We start from the raw sequence: 13,861 nt of genomic DNA, 5'->3' as shown, positions 1-13,861 counted from the left end.
TCAGACAATCATTCAGAGTGAGATAAATCACTGAAAGCCCTAATGACTCTGTTGTTTACAAATCCTGGGCTTGAAATCAGACTTTGTACCAAAGAGCTCCCTGTGGGGGCATCCACTATTTAAATAGTGGCTCCTTGGCCTTGTCACCATTTGGTTACCATCACAGCATGCGAGGTCACGGCCTCCCAGATCAAAGTATGCTGTCATTCCTGCCACATAAAAAGCATCTGCAGTCCTAAGACATAAAAATTCCAGTAGGTTACTTGAAAACATTATTCTAGTGAAAGTAGTCAGACACAAAAGGCCACATGTTGTATGACTCCACTGATATGGAATGTCAGAGTTGGCAAATCCATCAAAAACAGATTGGTGGCTTAGGGGAAGGATAATGAGGAGTGCCTGCTGATGGGTAGAGGGCTTCCCTTTGGGGTGACAGAAATGTTCTGGAACTATATAGAGGTGATGGTTGCACAGCACGGGGAATTCACTAAATATCACTCATGGTACATTTTATGTTATGTGTGTTTTACCACAATAAAAAAGTTAAAAGCTGGCCATGGTGGCTCATGTCTTCAATCCCAGCATTTTGGGAGGACAAGGTGGGAAGATCTCTTAAGCCCAGGTGTTTAAAACCAGCCTGGGCAACATAACAAGACTCTTCTCACTTAAAAAAAAGAAATTTTTTTTTTATTTTAAAAAAAAAAAAAAGGTAGGGATGGGGAAGTGCAGACAGGCATATCTCCCAGCGGGTTCCTGGGTGGGCAGTCCTGGTCACAGGTCATAGCTGAGAAGAGCTGGAGCCAGTTGAGAAGACCCACTGTGGACCAAGGTCAGAAGTCAGCCTTCAAGGGCACTGCTGGACGCATGCCTCCAGGGTCCCCAGGTGGACAGAACCACTCTCAGTCTGCAGGCAGGATGGGCCAGGACCGAGGTCCAGGGCCCTTTGAAGATCTGCCGTAGGACAGAGGTTGGCAAGCCTACTCTGGGGACGGAATGGTGTGTCTCCTGGCAGGACCCCGGCTGGGCAGAACTCTCTCAGATCATAGCCTGGTAAGAAGGGCTAGACCCGAGCCCCAGGGCTGTGTCAGGATCTGCAAGGGTCCAAGTTCATTAAGCTCCATCCAGGGGCACTGGTGGGTGAGACTCCAGCAGTTCCCTATGTGACTGGAACTTCTCCTGGGTGGCAGTAGAATGGGGCTGGAGTCAGCATTCAGGGCTTGTTCAGGCTCTGCAATGGGACGGAGGCCAGCAACCCTATCCTGGTGGCCTAGACCAGCGAGTCTCCTCGCAGGCCCCTGTGTTGTTAAGAGGGTTCCTGGGTCACAGCTGAGAGGGCCTAGAGCCAAGAGAGGGTCCCGTCAGCATCTGCTGTGGAACAAGACCCACTGCAAGCCTCTGGGTGACTGTTGTGAATAATTACATTCCAAGTAATTGGATAACCTAAGAGAAATGGATAAACTTCTAGACACATACAACCTACCAAGACTTAATCATGAAGAAATGGAAAGCCTGAATAGACCAATAACAAGTAAGGATATTGAATCCATAATAGAAAGTCGCTCATTAAAGAAAAGTCCAGGACCTGTTGACTTCACTTCAAATTCTACCAAATATTTAGAGAAGAACAAATACCAATACTCCTCAACTCTTCCAAAAACCTGAAGAAAATACTTCCAAACTCATTTTACAAGGCCAGACAAGGACACTACAAGAAAGAAAATTATAGATCAATATCTCTGATGAACATAGATGCAAAAATCCTCAATAAAATACTAGCAAACTGAATTCAACAGCACTTCAAAGGATCAGAATCAAGGGGATTTTCCCCTGCGATTTGAGGATGGTTCAACATAGGCAAATTAATAAATATAGTACCCCATATTAACAGAACAAAGGGCAAAAATCATTTGGTCATCTTGATAGATACACATACAAAAAAAAGGATTTGACAAATTCAAAAACCTTTCATGATAAAAATTCTCAGCAAAGTAGAATCAAAGAAGTTACCTCAACACAATAAAGTCTGTGGGCCTGGCTGAGGCGATGCAGCTCTCCCGGGAGCAGAGAATCACCCTGGCAGGAGCGTGGAATCCTGGCTGAGTTCTTCCCATTTGGTATCAATAGCATTTTATATCAGCACAGCACATACCCATCTGAAGCCTTCACTGGAGTGCAGAGTACAGACTCACCTTGCTTGTAACTACTGATCCTGTGCTCATGCAATACCTAAATAATGTGCTCGAACAACCAAAGGATTGGCTATACAAATGTTCAGTTCATAAACTGGCCACAGTCATTGCAAATATTGAAAGTGGTGATGTCCTTGAAGGAAGGCACTTTGATACTGAGTGTGACAAGACTGCAAAAGATGACGGTGCACCCAGAGAACAGACAGCACACCCAGAGAAAGGACGACAGGTAACCCAGAGAAAAGATGACAGTGAACCCAGAGAAAAGACGACAGTGCACCCAGAAAAAGGAGGACAGTGCACCCAGAGAAAAGTCTCAGAAAGCTATCCAGGACAAAATCCATCCAGCGATCAGAGGAACCACAGCTAGTGACATTTCTGCAACTGTTGAATTTTCTTGTTCATTTGATCTATGATTTATGCAAAGATCTGGTTGTACCTGGAAGATGGGAAGAGTGGGGACCACAGTTCATGACCAATCCGAGGAAGTCTGCCTTCATTCATTTGCTGCTACACCCACACAGCTCACAGCATGGTGGCCCACAAAATCTTGTCAATGACCGAGGATGATATGAGGAAGATAATGTAATTTTCAAATGTGGTTTTCCTGAAACCAAGTCAGCTATAGCTGATATGTTTTATTTCACTGGTTAATGTTTACATGGGAAAAACCAATATTATACTGTACTGAACTTTGTGTAATTGTTCCGTTTTTTTATACCTGTTAGACTTACCATGGGGTTGACATAATGAATTTATTGCACATTGTTCAAAAGGAACCAGGAGGTTTTTGTCAGCACCGTAATGTAAATTCCATTGCAGATGATAACTGCAGATGGAAAAACTTTTGCTATAAAATGAAATGCTTCCCTAAATCAGACATTCTGGTAAAGTGGCTTGACTCAGTACAGGTAGGGAGATATTTAAATATAAAATACAATGAAAGCAGTCTAAATATTTAGAATCTTGGTTTAGATCCTGAAAGTAACTAATAATCCATAAGCAATGCAATATTGCTCTACTAGGTCCTTTTGACATTTATTTCATCATGTAGTTTTCCATATTTAATAAATTTACAAATTTATATAACTTGAACCTATGAAGGAACGGATATTTCTACTGTTTAATGTCCTGTGATGTAGAACTCTCGAGAAAATTTTATATTTTATATAATCAAGCTTTAAGTAAAAAAATGAAGAAATAAAGTTAAACGTGTTATTATTTTTTAATTAATTAATTTTTTGGCAGACTCTTGCTCTGTCGCCAGGCTGGAGTGCAGTGGCGCCATCTCGGCTCACTGCAACTTCCACCTCATCTGTTCAAGCCATTCTCCTGCCTCAGCCTCCTGAGTAGCTGGGACTACAGGTGCGTGCCACCATGCCCAGCTAATTTTTGCATTTTAGTAGAGATGGGGTTTCACCATGTTGGTCTTGAACTCCTGACCTTGTGATCTGCCTGCCTCGGCCTCCCAAAGTGCTGGAATGAAAGAAGTTCTAGTGATCTGTTGCATAGCATGGTGACGATGGTCAGTAATAATGTAGTGTATATTTTGAAATTGCTAAAATAATAGACTTTCAATGTTTTCTTCACACAGAAAAAATGATGCCTGTAAAGTAACGGATACGTTATTTAGCTTGATTCAATCATTCCACGATGCAAACATACATCAAAACTTCACATTGTACCTAATAAATACATACAATTACTGTCGGTTGAAATTATTTTGAAAGAGGCAAGATTAAGCTGCTTCAAGTAGGGATGCAGAGTGGGTGGCACAACTGCAAAGAGCAAGGGTCACCGTCAGGGTCAAGACAGTGACCTCTAACCGTGGCTGGGTGAACAGGGAGACTGCGGGTACAGCTGACAAAGCCTATGACCTCAGCCAGGCGTGGGGGTGTGCACCTGTGATCCCAGCTACTCGAGAGGCTGATGCAGGAGAAGTGCTTGAACCTGGGAGGCGGAGGTTGCAGTGAGCTGAGATCGCGCCACTGCACGCCAGCCTGGGAGACAGAGTGAGAGTCTGTGAAAAAAGAAAAAAAAAAAAAAAAGCTGTGACTTGACGTGCATGGAGTTCAGAGAAAAGGCAAGAGAAAAAACATGTTCCGGGGAATTTAGACACGAGACTGGAATGAACACTTTGTTCATTGCCTGTTTTCATGCATTTATACATTTATACGCTCTCAACTCTGTTCCAGGAAAGATTTAAAGGACACAAGTAAGAATGCAAGCCCGTCAAGGCTGTTCCGATTTTAAATGTCAGTTCAGCTCCTACTTTATGGGGTTTGGCAAATAGAGTTAAGGGCTTTTTCCTCAAATCTCAAACATTCCAATGAGACTAAATCAAGCAACTGGAATCACTTGAAAACCAGAGACCAGATTCCATTCTCCCTCCGTTTTTTTGAAATCTTCACTTCTTTATCACCAGCTGGGTTTCGATGACTCTTCAGGTGTAAAGGTCAACCTCACAGAAATGGGAAAACCTGTGTTGTTAGGAAGGATAGTTTTATGTGAGCATTTGAAGTTTGAGGGCAAGAATGGCCTCGGGCCATCTGTCAGGAAAAGCTGCCACATCTGGCAGTATCTCTCCTAGGGTGAAATGTGCGCAGATTAAACTTAAGTAATAACGAGCTCACGTAGAGTCTGAGACGAGACAGGAAATTTATATGCACGGCATGTGCCTTCGGTGCCCGGGCTATGGAGGAAAGAACACAGATGGTCTTTCTGAGGTGGGGCAGACAAAACCGCTGAAAGTGAAGGAGAATTAAGGCGCCACACGGTGGTCATTCAAAAAGCCTCAGACTTCCCCTCCTAAGAAGATGGAACCGACGTGCGTTTTCCTCCTTCCCGCAGGTGCAACCGGAAACCTCGGGCAGTGCCCATCAAACAAATGCAGTAAGACCAGAGGTGGAGAGAGGAAGCCCGGGGGAGCCGGGGGACCCTGAGAACGACAGGGTGGGGCGTTCCTGGGTGTTTTTTTTTTTTTTTGACTCTTCCACCCCAAACTGGGTGCTCACAAGGACGCGGAGGAAGACAGTTCCCGCTGCTGTCTCCAGCCAGAGCACTGGCAGAGGCGCGGCTCCAGGAAATATTTCAAGGACCCTGGGAAATGGGTGGAGATCTCTGAATCTAAAAAACCTTCAGGAGACTGGAAGTGTTTTGAAGTTGAAGGTTGTGGTTCTTTCTCATTTTGTTTCAAAACAGGATCCCCATTTCCCTTAATGTAGGATTCGAAGGCATAAGCAGAAGAGGAAAGGGGTGTCAAGGTCACAGCCGCCTGGAAGGCAACGAGAATCAGAAGCGCAGGCCTGCTGGAGGCTCTTCAGAGTGACTTCGCTGTGGGCTGCGGAAGGCAACAGAAGGAACTCAGCATCCACTGGCCACATTCCCCTCCCCGGAGCGGAGGACAGAGCCCAGTTTCTTCAGGCGGTGGCTCCAGCCAGCTCTGCCCCACAGGGAAGGAGCGCGCAGCTGCCACACACCGCAGGCAGCGCTGACAGACTCCGCCTTCCTGGAGCGCGGGCGTGTGGGGGGCGCCGCCCTCGTCGCTGTCGGGAGCCCCGCAGGCCCGTGGCCTTCTGCCTGGTTCTCCCGCCTCTGCAAGCCTAGCCTTCAGGACTCCGCCTCGCCCCCGTCTTTTCTGTTGGGAGACTCACGGGGCCGTCTGTCTGGACGATGTGTGCACATTTCTTACCACGATTCCTTTGCACACCAGCTACAGGCACCGCTGCGCGGGGACGGCACAGCTGAACTGTGCTGGCAGCGAAGGGGCCTCACGGGGACCGCTCAGCTCCCTGGGGGCGCAGCCCACCTGGTCCGGGGGCGGGGCGGGATGAATAAACTTCCGCTGTTTTCAGTGACCCAGTTTGTGGCATGGCACGTGTTGAAAAGGTGAATCTGACCGCGCTACCTCAGAGATGCGCTGTGAGCTGCTTTGTGGCGCGAAATGACCTGTTTACCGAACAGCGCCCTCTGTAGCGCAGTGCTCAAGACGGGCTTTTTCATGATGTTCCTCCACTGTGTTTACAGCCCCTCTTTGAGAGGTTTGCACACACAGGCGGACCTCGTTTTATTGCACCTTCCTCTATTGTGCCTCGCAGATACTGCCCTTTTTGTTTTGTTAAGAAATTGAAAGTTTGTGGCAACTCCGTTGGGGCACATCTATGGGTCCCATTTTCAAACAGCTTGTGCTCACTTCATATCTCTGTGTCACATTTTGGTAATTCTTGTAATATTTCGAATTTTTTCATTATCATTATATCTGTCATGGTGATCTGTACCTAGTGATCTTCGATTTTACTTTGAAATTGTTTTGGGGAACCAACAACTGCACCCACGTAAGACAGAAAACGTAATAAATGTCACGTGTGTTCCACGTGCTCCACTGACCAGCTGCCCCCATCTCTCTCCCTCCCCTCAGGCCTCCCTATTCCCATTACACTATTAATAACCTACAACAGCATCTAAGTGTTCAAGTAAAAGGAAGAGACACACATCTCTCACTTTAGATCGAAAGCTACAGATGACTAAGCTTAGTGGGGAAGGCCTGTTCAAAGTTGAGATAGACTGAAAGCAAGGCCTTTTGCACCCAGCAGTTAGCCCAGCTGTGAATCTAAAGAAAAACCTCTTAAAGGAAATTATAAGTGCTGCTTCAGTGAACACATGAATGACAAGAAAGTGAAACAGCTTTATTGCTGATATGGAGAAAGTTTGAGTGGTCTGGATACAAGATCAAACCAGCCACAACATTCCCTCAAGCCAAAGCCTAATCCAGAGCAAGGCCCCAACTCTCTTCAGTTCCACAAAGACTGAGAGGAGTGAGAAAGCTATAGAAGAAAAGTTTGAAAGTAGCAGAGGTTGGTTCATGAGGTTTAAGGAAATAAATCATGTCCATAACATAAAAGTGCAAGATGAAGCAACAAGTGCTGATGGAGAAGCTGCAGCAAGTTATCCAGAGACCTAGCTAAGGTAAGTGATGGAGGTGGCTACACCAAACCACAGATTGTCAGTGTAGATGAAACAGCCTTCTGTTGGAAGAAGATGCCATCTAGGACTTTCATAGCTAGAGAGGAGAAGTCAATGCCTGTCTTCAAAGCTTCAAAGGACAGGATGTCTCTTGCTAAGAGCTAATGCAGCTGGTGACTTAAAATTGCAGCCAATCTCATTTACTGTTCCAAAAATCCTATGGCCCTTAAGAATTATGCTAAATTGGGAGGCTGAGGTGGGTGGATCACCAGAAGCCGGGAGTTTGAGACCAGCCCGACCAACATGGAGAAACCCCGTCTCTACTAAAAAAAAAAAAAAAATACAAAAAATTCATCGGGCATGGTGGTGGGTGCCTGTAATCCCAGCTACTCTGGAGGCTGAGACAGGAGAATCGCTTGAACCTGGGAGGCGGAGGTTGTGGTGAGCCAAGATCATGCCATTGCACTCCAGCCTGGACAATAAGACCGAAACTCTGTCTCAAAAAAAAAAAAAAAAAGAATTATGCTAAATCTACTCTGTCTTTGCTCTATAAGTAGAATAACAAAGCCGGATGGGAGCACATCTGTTTACAGAGTGGTTTACTGAATATTTTGAGCCCACTGTCGAGAACTACTGCTCAGAAAAAAAGACTATTTTCAAAATATTACTGTTCATTGGCAATGCACCCAAGGGCTCCGATGCAGAGGTGCAAGGAGAGGAATGTTGCTTTCATGCCTGCTAACACCACATCCATTCTGCAGCTCATGGATCAAGGAGTAATTTCAACTTTCAAGTCTTGTTATTTAAGAAATACATCTCAAAAGGCTATAGCTGCCATAGATAGTGATTCCTCTGATGGATCTGGGCAAAGTCAATTAAAAACCATCTAGAAAGGATTCACCTTTCTAGATGCCATTAAAAACATTCATGATTCGTGGGAGGAGAAACACTATCAACATTAACAGGAGTTTAGAAGAAGTTGATTTCATTCCTCATGGATGATTTTGAGGGGTTCAAGCCTTCAGTGCAGGAAGTAACTGTAGATGAGGTGGAAATAACAAAAGAGCTGGAATTAGAAGTGGGGCCTAAAAATGTGAGTGAATTGCTGCAATCTCAGGATAAAATTTGAACAGATTAGGAGTGGCTTCTTATGACTGAGCAAAGAAAGGGGTTTCTTGAGATAGAATTGACTCCTGGTGAAGACGCTGTGAACATTATTGATATGACAACAAATGATTTAGAATATTCCATAAACTTAGTTGATGAGCCAGTGGGTAGAGTTTGAGGGGATTGACTCCAATTTTAAAAGAAGTTGTACTGTGGGTAAAATGCTATCAAACAGCATCGCATGCTACAGAGAAACCTTTCATGAGAGGAAGATTCAATCAATGCAGTCAACTTCATTGTGGTCTTATTTCAGATATTGCCACGGTCACCCCAACCTTCAGCAACCTCCACCCTGATCAGTCAGCAGCCGTCAACATCCAGGCAAGGCTCTCCACCAGCAAAACGATTATAATTTACTGGGGGCTCAGATGATCATTAGCATTTTTTAAAACAATACAGTATTTTTAAATTAAGGTATGTTCATGTTTTAGACATAATGCTATTATACACTTAATAGACTACAGTATAACATAAGCCAAACTTTTATAGGCACTGGGGAAACAAAATATTTGTGTGACTTGCTCTGTTGCAATATGAACTTTATTGTGGTGGCCTGGAACCAAATCCACAGTATCCCCAAGGCCTGCCTGTAAAGTGAGGCAGCAGCCCAGGACCTAGTGCAGCCTGCCAGGTGCTCTGTGTTCCCAGCAAGCAAGGACACTTGGGAAGTGATACAAAGACAGAAAAGTTTTGGTTATTTGAGAATCGACTCATAATAAAAAATAAATAATGAAATATGGTTAATTGAAGTAAGTTGACTACAAATTGAAAATGATATTCAGAAGAAAAAAGTTATATCCAAAGATGGTTGTGATACAAAAGAATATAATAAGACATTTAATTTTATTCCCTTTAATAAATGAGGAATGTGGTCTTACTCCTTCCATTGTGTGCTTCTGAAGTATAGATATAAACTTGTGTCTATCTGCAGATGCAGATAAGAAACCTGGGAAACCACAAGAAAGCCAAGTAGCCTGGGAAAAAGTGGGCATTGAGCCACGAGCATAAAATAACCATCGATCTTGTTGGTGCCACCTGACAGCAGAGACAGCCAAGGACCCCTGAGCGTGAGTCCAGAGAGCTGCCCTGCAGCCCCACCCTGCCTTTCCAGGATGAGCCTTCTCCAGGAAGCCACTGCTCATTCGGAAAGTGAAAAATGCGGGTGTTTCCAACACCAACCCCAGCTCTGCTGAAGTCTCAGAACGGCAGGACCACGCGTGACGGAACACCAGGCAGGGGTGACTCAAATATACAAGGCGAGACGCCAGGCAGGGCCAGCGTCTCCCTCAGGCACATGAGGGCCCACGATACTTTTAGGAGCCCATGAAGATGTTTTAATTTCTCTTAAAAATCAGAAGGAAACAAACTCTCAGGTATAAGAAAATGTTTCAATATACACGATTGATATGTTCACCTTTATACAAATGCAGTAACAAAACTTACGTGTTTAAATTTTTTAATGGAGAGGCCATGATAACTGCACAATTGGAGCCCTGACTCGGATGCCCCTTGGGTGTCCTTGTAGTGACTAGAATTGTCTCCCTCTTGTCCCAGCAAGGACAGGGGTGTCAGTGACCAGAGGGGAACAGGCCAGGCTGAGCTTCTGTAATTCTGGAGGAATGAGCCGTGCCTGGGGTGGGCCACACAGGGAAGAGGGGCTCGGCACGTTGTGAATCATCTGGTCCAAGGGCACTTGCTCTGCAAAGACCTCCTGGGTCCATCACAAGGCAGAAATGGCCCCTGTGATGATCAAAGAGGGTGCAGCCTTGCTGGGGGCACTGGAAATCGTTCTTTTGTGAGCCTCCTGTTCTCTGACGGGTGCTGCTCTAACCAAGTTTCCTAAATAGAGGAGAGAATGTCTTTTCCTTTGCAATTTCTAGATGACTTCAGTAGTCCTAAAGTTTCGGTGGCTCTCCAAGATCATTTAGGGCAGCTAATATGTTATTAGCTTTTGTCTGTTTTAGCAAAAAAACTGCAACTGACATTTCCCATGTGACGCTGCCTGTTGAGGGCTCATCTGCTTCTCGTCCAGGACGACATTTCCAGCTTCATCTTTGATCTCAACCCTCCCGGAGGCATACTTGGTTTCCTGACAGCCGCTGCAATACACAGTCTTGACGGTGCCATCTGGGTACTCCCTCTTCTTGAACTGGGCTGTGTGGATTTCTTTCTGACCGTTGCTGAGCACAATGGTTTTGTCACCATTCCTGAGAAGAGAAACACATGGTAAGGCAGCCTGTGCCAGGGCCAATGCTGCCAGTATGGAGGCCAGTAGGGGATGGGGGAGCACAGAATAATGCCCCTACCCAGGTCTGGAGCCCTCTTTCCAAATCTCGTTAGATGAAGGTGCAGAAGGCCACGGGCAGGGGCAGGAAAGGTGCACGGGGGCTCAGGGAACCGGCAGAAACTCAGTGTGGCTGAGAGAGGGCAGGTGGGGAGGGCCAGGAGTCAAGGCGGGAGGTCAACCGCGTCTGCTCACCTGCAGGCTGAATGAAGCCTGTGCTGACAGCTGGCTCTGATGGTGAGAGGGACGGCAGGGTTGACACAGGGAGTGACACGGACACACGTAGAATCATTTCAGAAAAGTGGCCCCGGAGGTGACAGGGAAGATTCTGACTGCCATGAAGAAGCTGGGGGAGTCTGTTGTAATTGCCCAGGAGAGAAATGGTGAGAGCAGGAGACCTCAGACCTCAGAGAAAGGGTGGAGGCGGGGCAGCGAGGAGACACAACCCACAGCGCTCAGTGTTCACTTTGATATCAGGAAAGAAAGGGAAGGTCTAAAACAACTTCCCACGCTCTCCCTCGGGCAGCTGGGTGGGTCTTTACTTTCTGCACAAACTAGCATTGAAATCGCAGCTCTGATGAGCTCTTCCTTGGTGTGCCTTAAACACTTGCTCACACGTGTTCTGCAATAGACTCCGGCTTCTAGACCACGTGGTCTGAGGTGAGCACTGAAGACTGGAGTGATTTTTACGGTTATCATTCAAACGCAGCTAATGTCAGTAAAGCAGATACCTAAAAGCCCATTTGAAACCCATAGTCTGTATAAAGGGATTCAAATCAAGGCCATAAGACAAAACTTCTAGAGTCAATGACATTATTTTCTTTTTTTTTATACAAGCACTTAAATGTTTGCAAAAACCTAAATTAATATAAAGAAATTATTAAACATACAAACAAAAACTGGGGATGTTTCGAATTCACATTGTCTGACATTACTGACCTTTCTACCCTTATGATTGTCCCATCAGGAAATAAGGTCTCTTCCTGTCCATCTTTGAGATGTTTCACGTCAGGAAACACGGTTTCTTTGGAGCCATTGGGGTAGAATTTTTCTGCAGAATGCAGTTTTTAAGCGTATGTTACATTGAATCTGTTTAGAAACATGTTCTATCCAAATAATCTATAAAATATTCATGAGATTTATAGAGAGTATTTTCTAATCATCTGGCTTTATAACTAGGATTGCCAGGTATAATACAAAATGGACAGTGAAGTTTGAATTTTAGATAAATGATAAATAATGTATTTATATTATTATTATTTTTTGAGACTGAGTCTCACTCTGTTGCTCAGGCTGGAGTGCAGTGGCATGATCTCGGCTCACTGCAACCTCTGCCTCCCCAGTTCAAGCAATTCTCCCGCCTCAGCCTCCCAAGTAGCTGGGATTACAGGCATGCATCACCAGGCACGGCTAATTTTTTTACTTTTAGTACAGACAGAGTTTCACCATGTTGGCCAGGCTGCTCTCAAACTCCTAACCTCAGGTGACCCACTTGCCTCGGCCTCCCAGGGTGCTGGGATTACAGGCAGGAGCCACTACGCCCAGCCAAATGATGAATAATTTTTTAACATATTTCAAATATTGCATGGAACATACTTTTATACCAAAAATTACTATTGTTTATCTGATATTTCAAATTCAGTGAGGGACTTGAATCTTTATTTGTTAATTCTGGCAATCCTACTTATAATAAAAGTTTAAGGACTTCAATACTGTATGAAAATACTCAAGAAGAAAAACTGTGTGAACATCTCAGAGCACATTTACTGTGTTTCACTGTTTCAACCAGGATGTAAACAACATACACACCTATCTTCGCAAATTCAGTAAATTTGTATTTCTAAACCAGGACACTTGTGTCACTTAGCCGCTTAAATCTATTTTGTGGTGATCTGCTCTACTGTGGGCTGAATGCTGTGCCCTCCCCAAATTCCTATGTTGAAATCCAATCCCCAAATCAATGGTGTTGGGAGATGAGGCCTTTGGGCTGTGACATGGTCATGAGGGTGGGGCCCCATGAATGGGATTAGTGCCTTTACTAGAGGGACCCCAGAGAGCTGTCTCGCCCCTTCCACCATGTGAGGCTGCAATGAGAAGATGCCATCTGTGAACCAGGCAGAAGCCCTCACCGGACAGTGAAGCTGCCAGCACCTTCGTCATGGACTTCCAGCCCCAACACCGTTGTTAACAAGCCAGCCAGTCTATGGCATTTTGCTATGGCAGCCTGAACAGGATAAGGCACACTCCATAAAGAACCGGTGTTCAACATGCATTTTTGTACCTGCTCTTATCATTTTTTATTTACACTTGAACATCTTGCTCTAGGCAGAATGATCTCAGTCTCATTATAACACAAAATTTAGATTCTCCCAACTTGCTCAAGTGATCTCCCTGGCTGAAAGTTTCCTTTCCCTCCCTTACGCTGTCTGACTCCCTGAGTCTCTATGTTTGAGGTCAAAGCTCCATTATTAACCCCACAGTCGGTGCCCTCTGCTTCTGAATGCTTTCGATTCTTGCTATAGTAAACATTCAACTTTACATTTTCATATTGATTTGCAGTTTTCAGCTGGATAATAAATTGTAGTAAAGAGCCATAATTCACCCTCTACGGTATCCTCCAGGGATGAATAACAGTGATTTTCACCTTGTACTGGACACAGAACCCTTGGATGCTGAGGAACTCGCTGTGGAACCTGCTGAAATACTGCTGCACTGCGTCTATTTCATTATAGGAACAGGAATGGGATTACAGTGCCTGCATGTGGGATATATTCACAGCTGCTTGATGTGTTTGTGAAAAAAAGAAAAGCTGCCCAATTAAACTGAATTGATGAGTTTCCATTTGTTCTTTTTTTCATTGAGATGGAGTCTCTCTCTCTCTTGTCCAGGCTGGAGTGCAGTGGTGTGATCTCAGCTCATTGCAGCCTCCACCTCCCAGGTTCAAGCAATTCTTCTGCCTCAGCCTCCTGAGTAGCTTGGATTACAGGCATGCACCACCACACCTGGCTAATTTTTGTGTTTTTACTAGAGACAGGGTTTCACCACGTGAGCAAGGCTGGTCTCGAATTCCTGACTTCAAGTAATTTGCCTGCCTCGGCCTCCCAAAATGCTGGGATTACAAGCGTGAGCCACCACGCATGACCTCCATTTGTTCCTTTAATATCCATTTGCTTCTTTTTCATTTGTATTGTCAACTGTTAGCAGTTTCTGGCAGATAAGGGCCAGCACACACGCACACACACACATATACGTGTGTGTG

General features: G+C 45.0%; 1 protein-coding gene across 1 annotated transcript; it reads right to left on the bottom strand.

Annotated features, from left to right (window-relative positions):
- Positions 1 to 9,814: 9,814 nt before the first annotated feature.
- LOC131382924 (centromere protein J-like) lies at positions 9,815 to 12,762 on the bottom strand. Its single transcript, XM_058435734.1, has 3 exons — positions 12,732 to 12,762; positions 11,542 to 11,653; positions 9,815 to 10,525 (listed from the first exon to the last, which is right to left on the bottom strand). Exons 1-3 carry the CDS (start codon positions 12,760 to 12,762, stop codon positions 10,279 to 10,281), a joined length of 390 nt encoding a protein of 129 aa, XP_058291717.1. The 3' UTR covers positions 9,815 to 10,278.
- Positions 12,763 to 13,861: the final 1,099 nt, after the last annotated feature.

Source organism: Hylobates moloch, unplaced genomic scaffold (assembly GCF_009828535.3).
Source record: "Hylobates moloch isolate HMO894 unplaced genomic scaffold, HMol_V3 SCAFFOLD_2, whole genome shotgun sequence".
Lineage (NCBI taxonomy): Eukaryota > Metazoa > Chordata > Mammalia > Primates > Hylobatidae > Hylobates > Hylobates moloch.
The sequence above is the reverse complement of the archived record's forward strand: the minus strand, read 5'-3'. Positions and strand labels throughout refer to the sequence as shown.

Coding starts and splice junctions, on each gene's coding strand:
- LOC131382924 (XM_058435734.1), bottom strand. CDS start 12,762: ATGACGAAGGTGCTGGCAGCTTCACTGTCCG. Junction 11,654..12,731: donor GCTGGCAGCTTCACTGTCCG/GTGAGGGCTTCT, acceptor TGCATTCTGCAG/AAAAATTCTACCCCAATGGC. Junction 10,526..11,541: donor ACAATCATAAGGGTAGAAAG/GTCAGTAATGTC, acceptor TTCTCTTCTCAG/GAATGGTGACAAAACCATTG.